Source organism: Eupeodes corollae, chromosome 2, assembly GCF_945859685.1.
Source record: "Eupeodes corollae chromosome 2, idEupCoro1.1, whole genome shotgun sequence".
Classification (NCBI taxonomy): domain Eukaryota; kingdom Metazoa; phylum Arthropoda; class Insecta; order Diptera; family Syrphidae; genus Eupeodes; species Eupeodes corollae.
In genome coordinates, this window is record NC_079148.1 from 125,435,375 (window position 1) to 125,461,746 (window position 26,372).

Here is a 26,372-nt window from a genome sequence, read left to right on the forward strand (position 1 = left end):
AAGGTTGTGCTGAAAATCGGTTCGTTAGTTCTCAAGAAACTTAAAAACAATATACCAATTTTATGGGAGGTATACTTCTGGAGCAATAAAACAACATTTTTTTAATATTGAAAGAAGCCAAAATAAGAAAAATAAAATTAAAAAAAAAATCTATCGAATTTTCTATTTTTGATCAAAATGTTTGTATGGATACTACTGCAAGTTTTAGTCTTAAAATACAAATTAAAAAGAGGCTGGGATGCGACCCACACTGATAACTTCCCATCCCGTCTGTCAATTTGTCTTGCTTAAAAGTTTGTCTGTATGTACTCGTATCAATTTTTACCAAATTTGCGCACTATTTTTTTGTAGATTTTATTTTTTATGAAAAAACTGGCTGTTGGATTTTTATATACAAATTACTGAATATTGAAAACAATATTTTCTGTGAAATAAAATAAGTTTAAAGCCAATATTTTTAATTTTTGAAAAGCTATTTGAGCCGAAAATAAATTTTCACCAAGTTTTAGTATTTTTTTAGAGTTTTATTTTTTGTAAAAAAAACTGTCAATACGAATTTTTTAAAAACTTTACCAAATGTTGAAAACAATATTTCTTATAAGATAAAATTAGTTTGAAGCCAATATCTAAAATTTTTGAAGAGATATTTGAGTCGAAAATCAATTTTTACCAACTTTTGTAAAGTTTTTTTTTAGGTTTTTATTTTTTGTAAAAAACTGTCAATTCAATTTTTCTCAAAATTTTATCAGATGCCAAAACATTATTTTTCGTTGCACAAAATTATTTTAAAAATGAAATTATATTTCAGTCGTAAAATTTTGGAGGTGACAAATTTTTTTTCAGTTTTATTGATTTGTAAAAAAACCGTTTCAAAAAATATACTTGTTTGGTATCACGTTACAATATATTATATAAAATTTAATTCAAGTCTCTAGCGTTTTTGGTTCGTAAGATATTTAGGGTTTACCAAAATGTTCACCTTTTTTTCAAACTGCTTTGGTAAAAAAAAACACCCACGCAATTTTCTTGAGAGCCCTTTCGGCATCTTTCTGTCTTATTATCTGTATAACAAAATTTATTTGAAGTCGATATCTCTTCTGGTTCTTGAGCTATGGACGACGAAAAAACGTCGCGAACGTACGGACGTACGGACATACGGACGTACAAACGTACGTACACACGCACGCACAGACATCTTTCTAAAAATCTTTTGTTTCGACTCTAGAGACGTTTTACGTCGAGAAATTTCAAAATTTTCAATTTGACAAATCGGACCCCTTACAATAACTTCCTATGGGAAGTTAATAAAAAAACGCCTATCGCGAATTTTCTCAAAACCTTAATTTCCAAATTTAAAAGCAATCGGCTGTAGGCGCCATAACAGACAGACAGACCGACGGAATCGGGGCACTCATTTTTTGTAAACTTCTATACCATCTTAATGTAATATTTAATTAAAAGCTTGCCTTATGTTTCAAGTAAAAATAGCACTGTTTGTGGATCCCAGACCTTAGGCACGTTTGCGTTTGAGAGGAAGGAGCCGCTGCAATCATGAGCTGTATGCAAGAGAAAGCTCTTAGCTGATATTATGTGAAAAATTAAGGTCGGTACACTTCGGTGGGCTGGACTCATAGCCCATATGAGTGAAGAAGAACTAGATTGATAATTAATTTGTAGAACATTTTATATTAGGCGACAGCACAAGGTGGCAGAGATGGCGTAGACCAGGGCGCCCGAAGCCTGGTGGTGCACAATTTGATGGCGTCGACTCGATTTTATTTGAATATTATATTTTGGCACTCTTTTTCTTCCTAAAAGTACTACATATTTCTTCTTTAATTAGTTTTAACTCAAGAAATTACAAAATAAGAGTGTACATTTTAAAGAACAAGCTTGTTTAATGCGTACATTTATTGAGGAGTTGTATAAAATACTGATGCCGTACTAATTTTATTGAGAATTTAATTATTCTATCAGGTTTATCTCTAGTCTTGTTTTTTTCTAAAATAATGAAACACTCATAAATCTAAACCCATTTAATTATTCTAAAAAGCTAAACCAAAAAATATACGAATACTTATTTCATTTTTATCAGCTCGCATACCTTAGAGCACCTATGTATTTATATCCCTTCAAACAGACCTTTACAAGCACTTAGAACTTTAAATAACATTACAATAAACAGACTTATACCTTAACCTAATCCTAAGATTTATGATCTTCCAAACCAAAGATTCTTCTTCTTCGTCCATATTCAGTCCATGGTCTATCCCATTGCATACTTTAAATAAGATCAAAACAAGAAACACGTCGACGTCCATGTCCAACACAATACCTCCATATATGTAACAAATGTATGCAAAAATAATTCCTCCAAGTATTAAGTTGTTTATCGTGTACTCTGATGGGATGTCCCTTCTGTAGAAAAAACAAAACAATTGTAAAATAAACATAGTGCCACTTCTCCTTAGTAGCATGCAAAATACCTCAAGACTTTGCCTCCTGTTTCATTTGTGGAACAAAGTATGTATGATAATGCACTTCCAAAGCTACCATCACTATCGCACTGTAATAAAGTTGCAAGTAATCGAATTCTTCGATAGGTGAAGACACTAAACGTTGCCATCATCATCATCATCGTGTTGATCGTCTTCCATTGTGTAAAGCTGAATTGGAGAGAGGTTGCTCCACAATATTCAACATCGAAGGTGACGACAAACGAACAGAATTTAAAAAGAAAAAAAACAAGACGAGTTTTGCGTATGTGCGTCTTCTGGTCACTGCGCTTCGCAAGCGATGTGCGCCGATCCACGCCGCGGCCGGCCGCATTTAAAATTGGTAGTTGGTATATTTGTGTACTTCAAGGTTATACTGGTAACAACAATAACAACATCCAAATAAGAACTAGTTTGTTGAAGATGCCCCAAGCAGGCCGGCCAGCCCTTGGCCTTCGATTACCTTGCATTGACCTGATCACCGCACAATTGTCAATTAGTGAAAGGGATTTCCGCATACTCCCAGCCATTGGCGTGGTCAAAGTCGAAATTGAAGTCGAATAACCATTGAATTCCTCCGATAGCGATGTACAAAGATGTGAGGACGAATGCGTAAAATTGAAAGTCAGACCTGAGCCGCAGGTTTGGTGGGCAGGCACTCGTTCCCACCAAGGTCTTGTGTGCGGATTGAATTGTTTTGATGATTGTGCACAGTCCCAGTCGATGATGATGGGACAACTTGATCCTAGCAATCCGTAAACGGTGTTGTTTGTGGGTATAAAAGGAGCACATCGAATCGAAAACAGGCAGAGTTCTCAGAAACGAGTACTAGTACACATCACTAGCAGCGTTTTTAATATTATCACAAACTAACTTACAAACCAACCCCCAATCAATATCATCAATATGAAATTCTTTGTTGCATTCTCCGCTTTGATCGCAGTAGCTTCTGCCGGTGCATTGTATTATTCACCCAGTCCGCTTCTTGCTCATGCTGCCTTCCAGCCAGCCGTGCAGCAGCAATACCATGCCCAGGATGAATTCGGTCAATACACCTATGGATACAGCGAGCCTCTGTCAGCCAAACAAGAAGTCAAAACTTTGGATGGAGTGACTCGTGGATCATACAGCTATGTGGATGCTGAGGGAAAATTGCAAACCGTAGATTACATTGCTGATGCTGGTGGTTTCCGTGTTTCAGCAACCAATCTGCCCAAACCAGTCGAAGCTCCAGAAGTCAAGCCAGCCGAAGCCCCATTGCCAGTAGCTGAAACCCCAGAAGTAGCCGCTGCCAGGTCTGCTCATTTGGCTGCCATTGAAGAAGCAAAGACCCGTGAAGCATCTGCTTCAGCTCAAGCCCAAGCCGCAGCTCCATCAGCTCCACTCCAGGTTCCAGTTCAAGCCCATCAATACAACCTCCGTGATTTGCCTCGTCCAGTTGAAGACACTCCCGAAGTTGCTCTTGCCAAGAAGGAACATTTGAACGCTGTCGAAAATGCCAAACTCAGAAATGCCGCCATCAATGAAGCTAATGAAGCTCAAGCGGCCCCAGTTCTTGCTGCTCACGCTGCACCAGCTTTAATCTCTGCTGCTGCTCCATTGCGTTACATTAGCAGTGCGCAACTTCCAGTTGCAATCCCTTACAGTCAAGCTATTTTGCCAAGTGGTTTTGCTTACTCGTACGGACTTAACGATGCTTCAATCTTCCCTGCCAGTCGGTTTTTGAGCTCACAAATCATCCACCAATGAAACTCCCTTAGTTAACTCTCAAATGGTTTGAATCAAAATTATTGTTATAACGAATTTGATTATCGAATTAATAAAATGAACATTTTTTGTATAAAGAAAAATTAAGATTTTTGTTTTGAATCTTTTGCTTTCATTTACTAAACATTTGCTATGATGTCCCTGCAATTTCTATTGGTCAAATTTTAGTTTCAAAAACAATAAAGTAAGAGAAATGTGTGCACAGCCTTAAGATAGGTACCGATGATTGTCAGATCTTATAAAATAAATAAAGTGAAGAAATTGACACTAAATGTCAGATACAAATAATGACATTTAGAAATTTCTAACACCGTCTGACAATGGCTGTAATCAATGAATGCTTTAATCAGCAATATTGTCCACAAAAGACATTTGCGTCTTCTTTTACTGACAGATCTGGCAGTTGAGCTTTAGTAAATCATTATAAAATAGAATAATGTAAGTGGCGCAATAGCTTGTAGGGAACAAAATCCTAGTTACTTACAACTCTCATTCAACCATTCTTGTGTGCGAGTCATGTCAAAAATGGAAGGGACTAGTGGCTGAAACACAAACACGCTTCAGCTTCGGCTTTGTCTGACGTTTACGGGTTCAGCAATAGGAATTTAATGCATGCTATCACAAAGAAGCTTCGACCTCACGTTTCATTTGACAATGATTAGGAAACAACGTAATGTTACGTAAAGTGACTCCAAACGCAAGCTCTAGTTCAAATTTGCTGAACATTTGCTTTGTCTGATAGCTCAAAAGCTGTAAAAAAGTCAACGAACAAAATACATTTGCTTTTGGAGGGATTACCATTGGTTATTATAGGCTGTGTAAGCTACTTCCGCGATAAATTATTTTTTTTTCGATTTAAATACTCGTATTTTTTTATTTTGAGAAAAAAATAACAGCTGCTAATGACAGAAGTGTCATTTGAGAAATTTCATATTGGAGGTGTCATTCAAAGCAACCTCGAAGCACGCCCAACGTAACGCAGACAAAGCCAAAGCTTAAGCCTGTTTGTGTTTCAGTCATAGTTGTCAGATAAAAATAATGACATTTAGAAATTTCTAACGTCGTCTGACAGTTGCTGAAATCATTGACGTTTCCGGCAATATTGCCCAAAAGACATGTGCGGCTTCTTTGATTGGCAGATCTGACAGGTGAGCTTAAGTAAATCATTATAAAATAGAATAATGTAAGTTGCGCAAAGGCTCGTCGGGAACCAAATCGTAGTGAATTACAACTGTCAACCATTCTTGTGTGCGAGTCATGTCAAAAATGGAAAGGGTTTATATTTGTATGCCGAATCTAAATGGCTCATTTGCCTGTAAAAAAAAACTTTTGGTAGCAAAGGCAAGACAAGAACTCTGGCTTGACAGATCTTCACACTAATCATCATGCTAAGGGCATTACATAATGGCTTTTAGCAATGCAATACAAAGTATTTATAGCCCTAAGGTCAGGTTTAGACTAAAAAAATGAACCCAAATATTTTTTTGAATTTTGCAGCTGTTACCAAATTAAAATGAATTCAAGAGCTAGCAAAAAATATCCGTTTATAAATATGTTACTCTTTTGCAAATGGCGTCAAATGTCAATTCAAATTTGACATTTATGTCAGAAAAAAACTAGTGGACAATTTGATAGGAAGCTCTCAACACCTTATGGTTTATTATTAAAGACCTAATGGTTCTGACAACTTTTTCGTCATAATTTGCAGGTATGTCAGTTTTGGAAAATGTATTTTATCCTCAAGAAGATGGTTTCTCCAAAGGTATGTACCTATTTATAAGCTTTTAGGAGGAACTATCGAAATCTTTTTTAAAACAGTAAAATAAAAATCATGTATGTATGCAGTTATCACATTCAATTTATTTGTCCACACTCATTTCATCGATTTGGTTTATTTATTACAAGTAATAATATGGATTCAGCGATTTCAAAGGTTTGGCAGCTCCATAATACTCCCTGAAAATTGGTGGATACTCCACAATTTGTTGTTGATTCAGCAGCTGTTGTTGATTGGCTTCCAGTTGTTCTTGGTTAGCAGCAAGTTGTTGCAATAAAATAGCTTGATCCCTTGCAGCAAAGTGAGCAGCACGAGCTGCAGCAACTTCCGGTGTATAAGAGACAGGTTGAGGAAGTGCTGCTTGGGTGTTGCCATTATCCTCCTTGGTGGCAGATTCGTTTTGGTTATTTTCAGAAGACGGTGCATCACCAGCTTCCTCGTTCATTTCCTCTGTTTCTGTCTGTTTTGGAGCATCTTCGTTTTGTTGCTGCTGCTGTTGTTGTTGTTCTCTTTCTCCTTCACCTTCGTTGGCAGCGGCTTTCATAGGAGTTTCAGTTGTAGCCTTTAGGGTTTCGACATCATTATCACCTCCGTAGGATATCGATTTGATTTTGCCATCCCCATCAATGTAAGTCAAAGTTCCACGGACTATTCCGTCAGGAGATCGAATCTCCTGTCGGGACAAACTTCCATCGCCCAATCCGTACGAACTTAAGTCGCCCAATGAATATAGCCCAGACGCATTGACAAATACGATGACTGCAAAAAAAGTTGTAAATCTCATCATCATCTTGATACTTCTTGGAGAGCTGATGCTGCTTTGATCTGGTTAACGAAGTGTTGAATTACCTACTGCTAATCCAATTGCAAGCAACGCACGTATTTATAATCCATAGAATAGGGGCGTCTTAAGGCATATCAAAGTAGCTGAGCTTGGCTTAGCTTGAATGTGATGGGTTTCTTTTTCTTGGATGCCGCAATAGTGAGTGAATTGTGGGGGAGCGTTCACCCCTGATTCTCATGGAATCTGGACTAGTTGAAGACCTTGATCGGTCGCAGGAAACTGTGGCAATAGTTTATATATGTACTTGCCTACGTGATCTAGTTGTGGTTTATGCTTCAGACAACCCAGGAATGTTTTCTTAAAACTTGCTATACAAAATATTGAATTACGAGTGTGAACAAAAATGATTCTACTTGAAATCAGGTTATGTTGACACTTTAAACATTTCCCAGCTTAATAATGGTTAGTAACAGCAAGATCATCTTAAACGCGGCTAAGTCAACATTAAGTATAAGGGTATTTATTGTAAGTATTCAATGTTTAAAAAAAAAAGTTATAACGTTTTAAATTTTTAGATTTGAAAGGGACTGGCAGATACATATCTTGATTTGATAGATGTACAAATAAATTTAAAAGAAAGATTTGAACATAAAAGAAGAACATGCAGATTTGACTTTTAAAATATGATTAACAGTTAATGTTGTTTGTACACAAATAATGAAATCATATTGAAAAGAAGTATCAACATTTTTCTACACTTACAACATTTACAAAATTTGTTACCGTTTTTTGTGGTGCATGGAACACCGTTGGAATTGTTTTCTTTTTTTTGTCATTGCATTAGTGTAACTGCATTTTCGTGTTATCGGATGTGGTAAAAAAAAATGTCAAAATCCCAGCTAAACATTTGGCAGTTTAGACAACATAAGGGACTTCCCTTGCAGTCAACTGGGTTCCTTGAAAGTAAATTTAAACCAAGGCAACCAGTTAGTTTTTCAAGTGTAATAAACTTCAAACTCTGAACTTTACTTGACTAACTTTGACCTTCAGTTGATCGTGCAAAAAACTGTCAAAAACAAAAATCTCTCCAAAACACTTTTCAAGCAAGCTACAAGGCGAACTTGACTTAAGTTTTGTGTTTTAAATTAATATTACTTTTTCCTTTTCCCATTTCAAAAGAAACCCTTTTACAACAAATGGAATTGTGTAAAAAATAAATAAATCATTCAGTAATAAAGCTAAACTTTCAGTTGAATAAAAAAAATTGATGAGCCGTCATTTTGACATAAACGAAATTGACTTGATAGTAAGGGAGATTTTTTTTGGCTAACTTTACAGTCAACATTTCAAAAAAGTTGCCTTAGTTGGAAGGACCTTTTTTTGCAGCTGTCCAATCTCTACAGGTTAAGTCCCTTATGTCGGCTGAACCTGCCCAATGTACAAGTAGAAAGATTCGTTTTTTAGCCGGATAACGCTCGATGTATCTTACCACCCCGTCTTTTTCCGATACTGCAATGTTCAAGAATTTACAACCAATGTAAAATAAAATGCACCACTGGATCGCACGAACTTGCTCCTTTATACAAAGAGTCTGTTTATAAAAGTACCTATATAATACTTAAAAATATACCTGTAAATAAGTTTGACTTTAAAGATATAAATGCCGTTTGATTTGTCAAAAAACCTCCATTTTTCAATTTTCAGTTTGAAAATCGTTAGACCGGTTTTATTTAAATACATTTTTTTTTGTATACACATTTTCCATTTTTTCTTTAAAATATTTTTGTAATGCAATTGTTTAGTGATTGAATAGAAATTTAGTCTGGACGAATCATCATCATATATGTATATTATTTCGTTAGCATATCTCCCTTTTTCGGCTTTCATACGGAACTGATTTTAAAAGATAAGATGTTTTCCGAGTAATTTATAATTTTTTAAAAAAACTTAACTTTTTATTATAATAAAAATATGAAATACTCGGAAAATATTATGATAAGGAAAATGGTTTGTGTATTTGAATAAACTTATCGAATACACACCATTTTTTGTCGGTAAGCTAGTCTCATCCCAAGACACAACTCATCCAGGAAATGAAAAATACTTGTAAGCATACTTAACGAAAACAATTGTTTGCCAATTCAAGTAGTTCGTTCAAAGCTTTTTCCTTTGGATAGCTTTATTTTAATTTGATATAAGAAGAACCAGGATGGAAAATAAATTATCTGAAGATAAGAGAGAGGCAGAACATGTATGTTTAAATTGTTAAGCGATCACCTATTGGTTGTGTAGTTAGGTTACTTAAATGGATAAAGAATAGTTATCAGCTTTATGTAGATAGATAGATAAAGGCATATTTATGATGATAATGAAGGAACGTTAAAGTTTAAAAAAAAAACAAGCATACGAACAGATACAAAAAATTGCTATTCATGTGTTGTTTACAATCAGGCTCTTGTGCGTTTTGGATTTTAGTTATGAAGTGACACGTAAGCAGTAGTTGTAAAGGTTGTACGTAATACCCATATAAGTATAATGTGTATACGTTGAAAAAGAGATTCTAATAGAAAATACATATACTCTTTCTGGCCTGTTTCTTGAACTTGGTCTAAGTACTTATTCTTTTATATAGGAGATCGCAAGAAAAATATGTTTGAAACAAAATTATTCTTAAAGAATGATATTTTAAAATCATTTATATACAAAGGTACCACGATAATATTTCTTGATAGTCACTTTAAAATAGATACAGCCATGGTTGGTATTTATAATAGTTGTAGTTATAAAAATGCATAAATATGTATGTACCAAATGCCAAAAAGTTTGGATAAAATGCAATCAAAATATTGTCAAAATAATGAGTTCTTTCGGGCTCATGCACAGTGAGATGGGAGGGAGTTACATTTAATAAAAGTTCAAAAATAAAATTTTAGAGAAAATTTAAAAAAATCTATGGGTTTGTTTTTGAGATAATTCGAATTTTCGTGTTTTTACACAAAAAAAATTGTATGGCTGCCACTGTTAGTTTTGATCTTAAAAAATAAATTTAAAAAAAACTCCTAAGCTAATCTGCTCAAAACCTTCAAAGTTTGAACTCAATCGACAAAATGGTGGTGAACAGACAGACAGAACAGACGGACGGAATCGCGGGACCCACTTTTTTCGACTTCTCTACCATCGTAATATCATGTTTTTTTTAAATCTCGAGTTCGAAATTTTGCACAAAAGCAAAACTTGCAATACACATAGTTCCTATATATGTCGCAAGTAAAAATACTAATATTCTTTTCAATTTTCATAAAAAAATATATTTCAGAGATGCCAATCTCCAACATCATTAAAATTTAATGGTTGTCTGTGTTTCTCACTTTAAAGATGGTATTTAATAAATATGATTTAAAATCATGAAAAAAGAATATAAAAATAAACCAGCATGGTGTTCAAATATGCGTTTCGCCCCGATGTAATAGTTGGGCTCATCAGAACACCATGCTGGTTTATTTTTATATTCATTTTCCATGATTTTAAATGAAAAAACAATTCGACTGTTAACAGTCAAACATTTCACCTTTAAAGATGGTAGGCCATGCAATGTATTTTCTTATAAAATTTTTAATTTTCTCGCAATTCCCATCAGAAATATTTCCAAAAGCAAATAAATCCAGCAAATTCGTCCCAATAAGGTATTTTTTTTTATAATAAGCACAAACTTGAGGGGAAATTAGTACCCTTATTATGCAAAGACACAGTTTGAGCACTAGGGAGAGGAGAGAGAGGGCATATTGGTTTTGAATTCCTGAATATTGCAATAGCTGGGAAAAACAGAGTGTGTTAAGGAATTCCACATTCGCGTAGTCCGGCTAAAGAACAATACCTATACTTGACAGTACGACCGAAGTTGGGCTCGAGGGTATACTGATGAGCATTATTACTGTTTAAGGGGAGGAATGCAACTGGCTATTTCTCTTGAGCATAAACCGTTAATATAACGGTAAAAAACCGTGAGACAAGAAACCTCACGACGATGTTCAAGCGACGTAAATGATCTTATGATGGTGTTATCACCGATTAATTTAAATGCTCTCCGTTCAATGCTGTCCAAGAGGATTAAGTAGGTTGCAGGTGCACCAGCCTAGATATGGGAGTTGTACTCAATCTTTTACGTATATAAGTTTTGTATATAAGAACCAGATCAGAGGGGGAGAAAAACTTCTTGCATCGCCTTAGAAAAAACAAACATTTTGCCGCATTTTTGGCGACATCGCGTATGTGATCATTCCACAAAAGGTGGTTGGTGATACACATATCGAGAATATCGAGATGTTCAGTCTCCTCGATGAAAGCGCCATCCATGAATAATGGCAAGGGGGGTGAATCTCGCTTTAACGAAACAATTTCACTATATGGCTTTATAGTCCAGTCATTTGGGAAAAAAGAGGTCTACCTGGAAAGTTTTCCTGGAGTTTTGAAAATTGATTATTTTATAGATTTGGGTATGCCCTTTTCGAATTTCAACTTTGCCACCTCGTACCCCCGCCGCTCGCACCGTCATCTTGAAAAAATGGCGCCTACAAACGGTTTTTTGGGAATATCTCCTTTCCGACGCATTTTACGAAAAAAATACTCATGTACAAAATTAAACTAGAAACAATTTCCTGCAATTTATGTTTCAATAATTTTTTTCATAAAATCAATAGTTTTTGGCGTACGAGCGCCACAACGTCCATTTCCATTTAAGAGCACATATATTAACACATCTTTCAACTGCCAAAATTTTTCTACAATCAATAGATATTACACCCGATCTCAACGCAGAATTAGAAAGAATTTTATACAATTTTGATAGGTCAGTGGTACTCGAGGCGGACCAAGAACAATGCTGTCAAGAACTTGCAGAGAAATTTGAGAATCAATTGATTACATTTTTTTTTTTGAATAAAAGAAATCAGATTAAATTCTGTTTCAACATTCTTTTAGAAACATTTGAAAAAAATCTACATGACAATAATTGTTTTAAAATATTTCTCTGGATTGTTAATCAATAATAAACGGTGATTTTTTAAGAGCTTGAGAACTTACAATTTGCAAAATCTCATCGATTCTTTATTTGAAACGTTAGATTGGTCCATGACATTTACTTTTTGAAGATAATTTCATTTAAATGTTGACCGCGGCTGCGTCTTAGGTGGTCCATTCGGAAAGTCCAATTTTGGGTAACTTTTTCGAGCATTTCGGCCGGAATAACCCGAATTTCTTCGGAAATGTTGTCTTCCAAAGCTGGAATAGTTGCTGGCTTATTTGTGTAGACTTTAGACTTGACGTAGCCCCACAAAAAATAGTCTAAAGGCGTCAAATCGCATGATCTTGGTGGCCAACTTACCGGTCCATTCCTTGAGATGAATTGTTCTCCGAAGTTTTCCCTCAAAATGGCCATAGAATCGCGAGCTGTGTGGCATGTAGCGCCATCTTGTTGAAACCACATGTCAACCAAGTTCAGTTCTTCCATTTTTGGCAACAAAAAGTTTGTTAGCATTGAACGATAGCGATCGCCATTCACCGTAACGTTGCGTCCAACAGCATCTTTGAAAAAATACGGTCCAATGATTCCACCAGCGTACAAACCACACTAAACAGTGCATTTTTCGGGATGCATGGGCAGTTCTTGAACGGCTTCTGGTTGCTCTTCACTCCAAATGCGGCAATTTTGCTTATTTACGTAGCCATTCAACCAGAAATGAGCCTCATCGCTGATCAAAATTTGTCGATAAACACATTTCGAACCGAACACTGATTTTGGTAATAAAATTCAATGATTTGCAAGCGTTGCTCGTTAGTAAGTCTATTCATGATGAAATGTCAAAGCATACTGAGCATCTTTCTCTTTGACACCATGTCTGAAATCCCGCGTGATCTGTCAAATACTAATGCATGAAAATCCTAACCTCAAAAAAATTACCGTTTATATGATCATTATTGTATACCGATATTCCATGCTATTTTACATATGGAACATGTCAACTAAAAAATGGGAGCCACGTAAAAAAGGAGAACCACATCCTTCTATAGCAGGTATATTTAAAGCTAAGACACTGGGGCGGCTTTATACAGTACACCCAAAACAACGTGAATGTTTTTTTTTTGCGTTTGTTGTTGGTTAATGTTCCTGGACCAATCTCTTTCCAATTTTTACGAAAAGTTAATGGTCTAGTGTTCAGTACGTATCAAGATGCATGTCGTGAGTTGCAACTTTTAGAAGATGACAATCATTGGGATCTGACACTTGCTGATGCAGCTTTAACGTCCTCGCCAAGTTGTATTCGTCAACTATTTGCCATCATCTTGACGACATGTTTTCCAACACAGTCATCTATACTGTGGGAAAAATATAAAAACTGCATGACTGAAGATATACTATACCGACTTAAACAAACAAACCAATGTCCAAATCTAGATTTCTCACCAGATATGTAACTATTTTGGCAGGAAAGTTTAAAGGAGAAATCGTTCTGTTACCACGCATTCCAATGATACCGTCAGATTCTCCAATACCTTTCAAAAGACTGCAATTTCCTATCCGTTTAGCTTTCGCGATGACTATTAACAAATCACAAGGACAAACAATGTCTATTTGCGGCTTAGACTTAGAGAATCCATGTTTCTCTCATGGGCAATTATACGTGGCCTGTTCACGTGTAGGGAGACCATCGAGTTTATTTGTGTTGACAAAAGACAGGCTGACCAAAAATATTGTTCATCGATTGGCACTTCAGTAAACTTTAACTGTGATTTTATTTAATTTATGTTAATCATAGTATTTATTAATAAAATAAAATTAAAGATGTTATGTAAATTAGTGTTCAATTTTGTCTATTAAGTCCTTTCTTAATTACTCAGCCACAGCAACGCGTGGTCGGGTCTGCTAGTATAATATACAAATAATACTTTCAAGAATATTCATATTCGGAACAATCAATGCTGGGAATTTTATGGAGGTAGTATACGCCCAGTGTACTACTTTGTTGTATAACACCAACAAGTCAATAGTAGATAGGAACAAATCTAATTTGTCTGTGCCTCTTTAAGTAGAAAAGTTTATTTTGAAAAGGTAAAACTAGAAAATTTTACTACATACCTAAGTCAAACTTTGCAAAAAAAACTGTTGGGACCTTTTACGTAACAACATTTTTTTCTAATTATTCAAAATATGTGTTGGTATCATGAATCTCTCTAAAACTTAAATTCAGCACACCTAAATTTGTCTTGAGTGTTTTAACTTCCCATAGGAAGTTATTGTAATGGGCCCGATTTGTCAAATTGAAAATTTTGACATTTCTCGACGTTTCAAGGTCCCTCCAGTCGAAATAAAAGATTTTTAGAAAGATGTCCGTGCGTGCGTGTGTACGTACGTTCCTACGTCCGTAGGATCGCTACGTTTTTCGTCGTTCATAGCTCAAGAACCAGAAGAGATATCGATTTCAAATAAATCTTGTTATACAAATAATATGGCAGAAAGATGCAGAAAGGGCTCTCAAGAAAATTGTGTGGGTGGTTTTTTTACCATAGCCGTTTGAAAAAAAGGTGAAAATTTTGGTTAACCATAAATAACTGACGAACCAAAAACTTGAATTAAATTTTATATAATATATTGTAACGTGATATCAAAGAAGTATATTTTTTGAAAAAAAAATCCATTTAACGGTTTTTTTATAAATTAAAAAAACTGAAAAAAAAAATTGTCACCTCCAAAATTTTAAGACTAAAATATAATTTCATCTCCAAAACAATTTTGTGCAACAAAGAATAATGTTTTTGACATAAAATTTTGAGAAAAATCGAATTGACAGTTTTTTTTTCTAAAAAATAAAAATCTAAAAAAAAAATTACTCAAAGTTGGTAAAAATTGAATATCGATTCAAATATCTCTTCAAAAACTTGAAATTAAGGCTTTAAACTTATTTTATCTTACAAGAAATATTGTTTTAAACATTCTGAAAAATATTGAAAAAAATCAAATTGACAGTTTTTTTATAAAAAATAAAGACCTTAAAAAAAATTAATAAAAGTGGGTAAAAAATGATTTTCGACTCAAATATCTTTTCAAAAATTGTAGATATTGGCTTAAAACTACTTTTATCTTTCGAAAAATATTGCTGTTAATATTCAGTAAAATTTTGAAAAAAATCAAATTGACAGTTTTTGTACAAAAAATTAAAAACCTAAAAAAAATTTAACAAAAGTTGGTAAAAATTGATTTTCGACTCAAATATCTTTTCAAAACTTTGAGATATTGGCTTGAATTTACTTTTATCTTATAAGAAATATTGTTTTCAAAATTAGAATTAATTTTGAGAAAAATTGAATCGACAGTTTTTTTTACAAACAATAAAAACCTAAAAAAAATTTAACAAAAGTTGGTAAAAATTGATTTTCGACTCAAATATCTTTTCAAAAATTTAAAATATTGGCTTCAAACTTATTTTATTTCACAGAAAATGTTATTTTCGATATTCAGTAAGTTTTATATAAAAATCCAACAGTCTGTTTTTTCATAAAAAATAAAATCTGCAAAAAATAGTACGCAAATTTGTTAAAAATTGATACGAGTACATATAGACAAACTTTTAAGCAAGACAAATCCACAGACGGGATGGGAAGTTATCAGTGTGGGTCGCATCCCAGCCTCTTTTTTTATTTATAAATTGATCCTGAGGGAAACTTTAAACACGTTCCCAACGTTCTAAATAGGGAAGAATTTTGAGTGGGTCAATATCTAATTCTGCTACATAACAATAATTGACTGGTTAAAATATTATTATGTCGTAAAGTTCGAGATTTGTTGTAGTTAGATATTGACAAAAATACTAACACCCTTACAAGGTTTGATTTTGACATTTCAACATTCAATTGATATTTAAGGGTCCATAAATTAGATTGTTATGTCATTAGGTAAAATTGGTACTCTGTTAAGAAAAAAAAATAAATTGTACAATATAAGCAAATATTGTCATTGAACTTGTTAAATGTAACAAATACCCTGTGTTCATAACGTCGATTTGTATTGCTTTCATATCACATTGGATATCAATGATATGAAACAAAATTGAGATGGCGCTGCAATGATAGATTCAAACTTAGCATCCCTTCGTAGACAGCAATATTTGTGAGATATTTTATAAAAATGCATTGGCCTCATTTCATCGTTAAAGTTATATTTCAATAAACCACTATAAGTATTCTTACCTTACAGGTTTACCACAAACACCTAAAGTTGAACATGCATCAGAGACGGAGAGCCTCATACTCAAAAGGTACATAGACACAGGCACCAACTCTGAAATCTTTTGAAAGTGAAACAACAAGTCGCCAAGTCGCGGCTGATGGTGTTCACGTTACCTTTGTCAAGGTCGTTCCCTTCTGCTACATCGAGATGGATTTTAATCTTGTGATACTCGCATAAACTAAATCATATGCGCCAGGGTAGATTTCACTTTAGTGTGTCTTAGTTTTGATCATTTGGTATGGCATTCCACCATCAAAGTGCGGTATAAAATAAAGTGCTCATCATTTTTAGAATCAGAATTCACAGAAGCGAGTACTAGTTCACATCACTAGCAGCGTCTTCGACTCTTAGCTAAATCCACCAAGCCTTTAGTATAACGCACACATTACAACAACGACAAAAAAGAAGAAACATGACGATGAAAACATTTATTGCATTTTCCGCTTTGCTGGCAGTTGCCTCAGCTAGTGTATCTTATTACGCCCCAGCCGGACTGGTTATTCCAGCCACAAAGCATCAATACCATGCCCAGGATGAATTCGGCCAGTATGCTTTTGGATATAGCGAACCCTTGTCAGCCAAACAGGAAGTGAAAACATTGGATGGCGTCACTCGAGGATCTTACAGCTACACAGATTCCGATGGGATTATTCAGACAGTCGATTACACAGCCGACGAGGGTGGTTTCAGAGTTGCAGCAACAAACCTACCTAAGCCAGTCGAAGCTCCCGAAGTTCCTCCACAAGATATCCCAAAACAAGTCGAAGACACACCCGAAGTTGCAGCTGCTAAATCTGCTCACTTAGCTGCTGTCGAAGAGGCTAAACTACGAAATGGTGACCAAGAGCCAGCACCTGCGCCAGTGACTGCAGCTCCTGTTGAGCTACCCCGACAAGTTGAAGATACACCCGAAGTGGCACAGGCCAAGGCAGAACATTTGAATGCTGTGGAAGAGGCTAAGCTTCGAAATGCCGCCATCGAGAAGATCGATAATGAGCTGTCAATTATTCGCAACACTCCATTACTTGCTCCTCTGCAATTGGCCTATCGCTCTTTGTTGCCAAATCAATTCTCCTACACTTATGGTCTGAGTGGTGCTCTTCCCTTGCTGTCAAACACGCATTATGTTACCTCGCATGTTATCCACTAAAACAAAAATTGGTCTACAGAAAAGTCTGATTGTGTGATGTTATAAGTGTACCTACTGCAATTGTTACTTAAATAAAGTTTATTCAAGCAAAAAAAATATTCAAATTCATTGTTTTATCAATTTTATCAAATGGTCTTTCAGTTTATTCAGGGATGAAAGTTGAGACATGATAACTGTCAGCTGTCTTTGCAAAAGGATGCTTTAAGTTAGATTAGGCTGTCCAGATGTCATTGGCTCACCTAGGGTTCTCAAGGGTTCATTGTGATACCACTAATGAGGTTACTCATGGGAGAATAATGAACTTAAACAAACCATTTTGTTCTTTTAATGAAGTTAGAGAGACATTTTGTGTCAATCGTTGCCAGTTAACTGGTATTATCGAGGAAGGGATTACCGAGAAAGTTATTCCTTCTAATGGAGAGTGCTGCACATGTACATAGAAGGTGTTGGACTGTTTCCTCTTCCTCCTTGTCCATGCAGCTTCTACAGAAGTCATTTGTGTAGACCCCTAGCCTCAGAGCATGTCCTCTTATGAGGCAGTGTCCTGTTATTTATCCAATTGTAGAGCTTATACTTTGTCTGCTCAGTGATATCAAGCCTTTTGACCGTTTTAAGTCTATACTTGGCCATATTTTCTTGGTTGCTAGGCAGGTGGTACTCTGTGACCATCTAGGATTTGTTGATTGTAGACCATATTGTCTAGACCTATGTTATGTTTTGTCTAACATTAGGCAGAAGTGTTCCGTTTTTGGCGAGCTCCATGGCTTTTCAATTTCCCGGAATGTCTCTGTGGCCCGGCACCCAAATGAGGTGAATGTTAAACTGTTCCGTCATCTCATTCAGAGATGATCGACAATCGTGCACTATTTGAGAGTTTGTGGAGACAGAAGCGAGAGATTTAAGAGCGGCTTGGCTGTCCGAGAAGATTCGTATATCCTTGCAACATATAACGTTTTCTTTGAGCCAGGATAGTGCTTCTTTGATCACCATTACTTCTACCTGGAATACACTACATTAATTGGGAAGTCTGTATGATAGACTGAGATTCAAGTGTTCCGAATAGATACTACTTCCAGCTCCGTGCTCGGTCTTTGAACCGTCTGTATAGAAGTGTACCGCATCGTCTTCCAGGGGTCTCTCTTCTTCCCAGGAGGATCTTGAACGGATGGACACATGGAAGCCATTTTTGGGGTGGTATAATCTAAACGATCTGGGATAGATCTGAAATTCTCTAGAATAGTAGTATGTCCAGTATTGTTGCTGTTCCATTGAGAGGTGGCTCTAAGCCTCACACATGAGTTGGCTGCAACCATTTTGGAGAAGATGTCAAGAGGTGTTAGGTTTAAAAGCACTTCCAGCGCTGCGGTTGGTGTTGAGCGAGTGCTCCTGTAATGCACATACCTGCTGACCGCTAGTCTTTGATGAGCTTATTTAGATTTACCATAAATGAGTATCGGTCTAATTACCGAAGTGTATAGCCAGTGGGTTATTTTTGGGGAGAAGCCCCATTTTGATACTATGGCCTTTTAACAAGTAAAAAGCGCTACAGTAGCCTTTTTGACTCTTTCATCAATAATTGCTTTCCAATTTAGTTTTTTGTCTAAAATGAGGCCTAAATATTTAGCTTGGTCGAAAAAGCTTAATGGTATTCCTTTAATCTTGGGTATAGGCTAATCTAAGGAACTTTGTACCTTCTCTAAAAGAGTATTAATTCTATTTTATGTGGATTGACGTCCAAGCCACATTGCTTAGCACATTTTGTTAGCCTATTTAAGGCATTTTGTAGGAGTTCTGAGAGAACTTGGGGGTGTTTCCAAGATAAAGATATTGCAACGTCGCGTCGTCAGCATAGGCAATCACGATGAGACCATCTGCTTTTAATGAGTATGCTTTAACTATTTTGACCTGTTAATATCTCTTTGCCATAAGAAATTTAAATACATCTTTAAAGATAGTATGTATAGTATTTGACTTCTTCGCAGCTTACTTATTACTTTCCTTGTAGGCAGTATATGTATATGTATAGCTAATTATAGAAAACAAAACACCAGATTTTTAAAACTTTATTCTTCTTGTGAATTATGAAAATAAATGCAAAATTGCATCATTTCTTTAGTCATTAAAGATTGCAAATATTTTTTTTCACAAAAGCAATTAGTGAAAATATGTAGTACACAATTTAATTTATGTATTCTTATCTTTTTTCAGGTTATTAATATCTTTGATTAAAAACATATTTTTTCCGAAGTTCATCTGTAAACAACTGTCAAAAAATGTTTGCAAAAATCGGATAACTTATTGATTTTTCTTTTATTTGACAAGTTTGACGCAATATGCAAATGTTTACATTTTTATTGTTTTCGTATGAATAATCCAAGAGAATGAGAAAAAGATTGAAAGATCTTCCAATATTGGCAGATTTTTCGCAAATTTCTGTCAAAAGTGACTGACACAAATTTTGCTGTCAATCGTCAGAAAAGTTTATTTCAAAAATTGGCAAATTTCTTCAATGGTTTGAACATATCTTTGCACACTAATTTGATATTAGATGAAGTTTTTTTGAAACAATATCATTCAATTTTTAATTTGCAGAAAGTTTATGAGCAGAAAACAACAAACAAATGTACAGAATTAAAAAAAAAAAAAACAAATGTTAAAACTACGAAAAGGTTTAACAGACTTGGAGGCATGAACAAATTCCACAAAATTGCCCTTATTGCCCGCTTCATTATTGTTTCACTATTGTTTATATTTTGTATATTTTTAATTGTTTTTCCACGACCTGTTGTTTTGACTTCTAAAATAAATGTTCACAATCATCTGTTGGGAAAGTTGTGTTCCAATGAGTCTACCGATACTATTGTCTCCCAACCGTGTAAAGCCGCAATTATTAATTGGAAAATAAAACATTGTCAGCCGATTTTCTACCAAAAAATTGTCTAATATTTGGATAAAATTAACCAACGATATACAGTCTCTCAAAAAATTGAGCGTACACTATCAAATTTCAAATACAAAAATGTTAATTAGTGGTCAAATTTAAATTTTAATATTTTGTAGGGCCACTTTTAGCCGTAATCACATCTTATAGTCGCCGCGGCATTGATTCAACAATTTTTTGGTAAGAAATGGGGGTATATTTTCCTAAAACTCCGTAATCTTCGCTTTCAATTCACTTTTGTTGGTTGGGTTCCAATTCTGCAACCTTATGGTTATTTTGGGATCCGGTTATTGTCGTGAGGTCTTGTGCTGTTTTCTGGCATTTAACAGCAACCATTCCTTCACAACAAACGATGTGTGTTTTGGATCGTTATCTTCTTGCAAGTGAAAGGTTGCTGATAAATTCAGTTTTCCTGCAGACTAACGCATATTTCTTTAAAGAACGTCCAAAAATGTCCACTTTTTTATGATTGTGTCAATAAATTCAAAGTTCCCAGTCTTGTTAGCCGCGATTTACCCCCATAACATAATATTTCCTCCCCATGGTTAATAGTGGCAAGCAAATTCTTTGTCTTGAACTGAGTATTGGGCTTTCTTCAAACAATTTGCTTTCCGTCGGAGCAAAATAAGTTAATTTTGGTCTCGACCGAGTACAAAACATCGTTCCAGAAACTTTGGGGTTTGTTGAGGTGCTTTTTAACGAACTCAAGACGTTTTCGCTTATTAATTTTGGATATAAGAGGTTTTTTTCTAGCAACTCTGCCATTAAAATCATTCTTCCGAAGAAAGCGACGAACAGTTTCTGTTGATTTTTTTTGTTTTAGATTTTAATTTATTGAACCAGAAAAAAATGTATATTACAAAAACTTAAATTAAAATATTTGTTGGCACAAAGGGGGCCTTACTTTATTCATTGGTAAATTACAAAAATTAACATGTGTTTAACATGAATTCAATGGCTAAAAAAAGAGTATCGTTGGTTAGGTTCATCTCGGGTTGTTCAGTCCCGGTTGTCCTGATGGAGGTTGATTGGGTGTGGTGGCGTCCAGCCACGGTAGTATGCTGACTCCAGGCCAGCATAGAAGGAGACGTCGTCAGTGGGGAGTTTGTACAAGATATCCATACCACAAAGGTATCTCGGGTCTAGGTGTCGTTCCTAATTGGTCATCCTTCTCATTAACTGGTTAGGGTGGCTGGCGACTTTGGTGATTATCTTCCTTGCTACCAGTGCAAGGAACTGGTCAAGTGGCTTGATTTCAGCTCCTTCGTTGACTCTACGATTGCTTTAGTGCTTCTGTCGTTGACGGTCGAGTTGTAGATCAGAGCATATCGTTAGTATCTGCGTCTCGAAGACTTTAAGTTTTTCCATTGCAGTTTTTTATATGGTGAACCATATCGGAAAACTGTAGGTGATAACCGATCAGGTGCGTGTCCATTTGAGAGTACTTCTGCTAGTTAAATCTCGAGAGCAACTCTCGGGAGACTGTCCATTTGAGAGCCAAATTTAAGAAGTTTTGCTATCGCGAGCTCTCTGCTAGAATATTGAGAGTTTTCTTGCTGAGAGTACTCTCATAATCGTGTCCACTTGATAGATTTCTTCTGCTAGCATATAATCAGTTGGCCACGTATTCTATCCACACTGATAACTTCCAATCCCGTCTGTCGATTTGCCTTGCTTAAAAGTTCTGTAGGCTTTCGTGTTTTGTTAAAAAAGTTGTAAGTTGAATTATTCTAAAAGATTTAAAAATTATCAACAACATTTTGCATTTGATGAAATAGTTTGATTTCAAAATCTATTTTTTGTAGATTTTAGTTTTGTATGAAAATATGGATTTTTATAAAAAAAACTACTATTTTCCGTGAAATAAAAAAAGTATGAAGACAATATTTTTAATTTTTGAAAAGCTTTTTGAATCGAAAGTTGAAAACAATATTTCTTGTAAGATAAAATAAGTTGGAAGCCATAATCTTAAATTTTTGAAAAGTTATTTGAGTCAAAATTCAATTGGTAACAACTTGAGTAATGTTTTTTTACGTTTTTATTTTTTATAAAAAAAAACTGTCAGTTCGATTTTTCTAAAAAAATTTTTTTAAAAATATGGTAAAAACGTTGTTCTTCGGTTGCACAAAATTGTTTCGGAGATAAAATCATTTTTCATTCGTACAATTTTCGAGGTGTCAAATTTGTTTTTTTTTTATTTATAAAAAAGCCGTTAGTTGGATTTTTTTCATAAAATATACTTTTTTGTAATCACGTTACAATATATAATATAAAATTTAGTTCAAGTCTCTAGCGTTTTTGGTTCGTGAGATATTTGGGGTTAACCAACGTTTTCACCTTTTTTTTAAAACTGCTATGGTCAAAAAATCACCCATTCAATTTTCTTGGGAGCCCTTTCTGCATCTTTCTGGCTTATATCTATATATAACAAAATTTATTTGAAGTCGATATCTATACTAGTTCTTGAGCTATGGACGACGAAAAAAACGTCGAACGTACGTACACACGCTCTCACAGGCATCGTTCTTAAAATCTTTTATTTCGGTTCTAGGGATCTTGCAACGACGAGAAATGTCAAAATTTTCAATTTGACAAATCAACCCATTACAATAACTTCCTATTGGAAGTTAAAAATGTATTTTCAAATCAATTTTATATGAAAAAATCCATAGTTTACACTGCTTTGCCATGTTTACTCTCGACAGCTACTCGCAAAATTCGAACTGTGTTCGTATTCCGCGAGCTTATCTCGGATAGTGGTAAGCACATGTGTCCACTTGCGAGTGACTCTCAAAAAAGTCGAATGTCGAGAGTAATTTATCAACTCTCCGCGAGCTACTCTCCAGACTATGTCCATTTGCGAGATCGCTCTCGAGAGCAGCTTGAGAGCGACTCTCAGCACGTTTACTCTCAAATGGACACGCACCTTTAGCAGTTGTTTGTATGTCAACAGTTTCATTGGTTTACTCAATCCAGTTTTGTTCTTCAAGAGAGGCAGAGGATAAACTCGATGGAGTGCGATGTTGGCTTTCGTTATCACAGCCTTAGGGTGTGGGTTGAAGCGCAGCAGCTCATTGAAGTGTATTCCCAGGTATTTGGCGTTCTTCTTGGCTTTAATCCTTGATCCATCCGGGAAGTCAGAACAAGGTTTCGGGCTACTGCCGCCGATCTACAGCGGCTGTTGTTGGTGACGGGTCTCTGGAAGCATACCAGTTCCGATTTGGAGGTATTTATCCTTATTTCCCACTTCTGGTAGTACTCGTAAAGTCTGCTTATGTGTGCTTCTACTCGTCGGGCTGCGATCGTAGGAAACATAGAGGACGAATAGGTGAGTGAGTCATCCGCAAACAGCAGTTTCTCACAATACGTTGGCACTGGCTGGTTATATGTCATCAGGCGGTAGAGGAATCGTCCAAGTTTCGATCCTTGGGCGACTTTAGCCTTTCTGTCTCTAATCGTTGACTTGCAACTATCTATTTCTACGAAGAACTTTCTGAAAGAAAGAAAAGAAAACAACATTTTTATTATTGGTTGTGGGATATTAAAAATTCGGAGCGTATAGATGAGGGCCTCAATCCATACGCTGTCGAAAGCTTTCTCGAAATCGGTAGAAACTGGTCTTTCAATAAGTGTCGCCATTCGGCCGCCAAGTTTTGTACATTTGTTTTTGGATTTACTTTAAATTTTCTTAAACTAACTCGTTCGTCTTGCTGAGAAAAGATTTGTTTCTCTTCTAGGTTTGTTTAGGATCGTACCTTCATACCGATATTTGTTAAGTATTTTGTTGGACCGTTGAATGTGTTCGCCCGACGATTTCGCCAATTTCACGTAAAGATTTATTGTTTAAATGTAGTTTTAAAATTAATTGTAAACGAAAGATGTTCACTTAAAAGAAAATTGGCAACTGTCACCTAATTGGATTCTGTTGGAAGATTTTTGAAAATTTTGTCAAAATTGTAAGATCTTCCAAACTTGTATACTTACCTTTAGGAACGGAAAAAAGCTTTATCGTCGGGCAGGTTTAGACGACATAAGGGACTTGAAAGTAATAGGCTCTTTTCACACCAAACCCAAAACCGGGTTTTCGGCAAAAAGTTTTCGAAAACCCGAAAATCGTTCACACCGAACATTTACACGTTTTCATTTGACATTTAAATTTGTTTAACACCACCGGCTGTCAAATTTTGAATTGATGAAAAAAAAAACATTCCAGAATAAGCCGCAGAACTTTCGATATACTCTGCAATGAACTAAAGGATCTGGAAATGCAAGAAACAAACTCTAGCCTTATGTAGGTACTTATCAAGTTGATTTTCAGGGAGGTAAGGATCTATACGAGCTCCAAAAGAACGAATGGGATGCAGTCATTGAGTGGTTGAACAAACGTCTCGGATGCGGATAAAATGAGAGTATCGAAGTACTTCCTTTCACACATTGAAGATGTTCAATTTTTTGAAAATTCTAGAAGTGCAAACATTCTCATAAGAATTTTTCTTTGCCGTCAACACCCTTGAGTCGATAATCCTTTCCTGTGTTGTGATAGAGCAGCATATCAGGGCAGACAAGGCCGTAACACTAGTCTGCAGCTATCCTCTATGTTCACTTCAACCGGTCAGAACAATTTACCAAAGAGAAGCTAATTGTGTAGAAAATATGCGATCAAATCAATAAAAAACAAAACTGTTACAACAAAAATTAATTTTATTTAAAACATTTTCTTTTTTTTCACAACAAACTCAATCCAAAATACTGACCTTATGTTCCATGTTCTTCAGAATCGCCATGTATTGTGGCCGTCCAAGCAGCTTATAGGCGGGTTGAGAAAATTCTGAACGATTTCGTGTAGGCCCCAGCCAGCTGCGACATAGCCTCCACCAAATATCGTCATTATCTCCCAAATCCTTGCGATTGAACGGAGTTACCGGAAAGTTTTTCTTCAGGTAGTAAGCGAAAGCGTCGGAGATATTTGTCATTACGAATTATGAGCAATTCTTCCTCGTCCTTGGGGTCGTCACGCCAGAGTTCCTCACTTAACAAAGAGCGTTGGAAACTCTGGAGAATCATAAAAGAACCGCCATCCAGTTCCGCAAATAGTCACCGGGGCTTTTTTTCTCGAGCTTGGAAAATTTTCCATATTCTTAAAAAAAAAAAACAAAAGGCAATAATTCTTATTTTGTAAGGAAATTGTATAAATAATATCACTTACCACGACCACATTTATTTCAAATTTAAATATTTGTTTTGACAGCCGCCATCAGCTGTTTTGTTTACATTAATTTGAGCGCTGAATGTTTCGAAAGGTTTGTTTGCTTAGTTCAACTTTGAATTGCTACTAATTTTCGAGAGGTTTTATATAAAACTTGTGGTCTACGAAAAATGTATGGGAAAACTTGAGTTTTCAATGAACATAGGTTTTCGGCGAAAACCGGGTTTTGGGTTTGGTGTTAAAAGCCTATAAAGGCAAATTTCTAGTATCTGATTTGCCAGCAGCTGCTTACACAATTGTCTTTCAATCAAGATAATTTCATTAGAAAGTAAGTCAAAAAAATCTCCCTAACTATCAAGTCAATTTATATCAAAATGACAGCTAATCATTATTTTTCAATTAACTGAAAGCTGAACTTTATTACTCTGTGATATATTAATTTTCTGAACAATTCTATTTCATGTTTTATGCGAAAGGGTTTCTTGCAAGTTGGAAAAATAATAACTAATATTTCCTTAAAATACGAAATAAAGGGTGATTTTTTTGAGGTTAGGATTTTAATGCATTAGTATTTGACAGATCACGCGGGATTTCAGACATGGTGTCAAAGAGATCAGTGTTCGGTTCGAAATGTGTTTCGCGCTTTACGTCCGATTTATGGTCTACATAATCGACCAAGTGAGCAAACAATTAATGCGATTGTGACCAAGTTTCGCACTCAGTTTACTTTATTGGACATTAAACCAACCACACGAATGCGTACAGTGCGTACAGAAGAGAATATTGCATCTGTTTCTGAGAGTGTTGCTGAAGACCGTGAAATGTCGATTCGTCGCCGTTCGCAGCAATTGGGTTTGTGTTATTCGACCACATGGAAGATTTTACGCAAAGATCTTGGTGTAAAACCGTATAAAATACAGCTCGTGCAAGAACTGAAGCCGAACGATCTGCCACAACGTCGAATTTTCAGTG

The 26,372-nt window shown here is 35.4% G+C and overlaps 2 protein-coding genes across 2 annotated transcripts in view; one reads left to right on the forward strand and one right to left on the reverse strand.

The window, feature by feature from the left end:
* The window catches only part of LOC129944502 (tubulin polymerization-promoting protein homolog), a 379,947-nt gene that overhangs the window by 26,191 nt on the left and 327,384 nt on the right, over positions 1–26,372 (reverse strand). The gene's annotated exons all lie outside the window — the stretch shown is intronic.
* Positions 16,455–17,346, forward strand: LOC129944499 (uncharacterized). The gene has a single exon (XM_056053964.1). It carries the CDS (start codon positions 16,516–16,518, stop codon positions 17,251–17,253), a length of 738 nt encoding a protein of 245 aa, XP_055909939.1. The 5' UTR covers positions 16,455–16,515; the 3' UTR covers positions 17,254–17,346.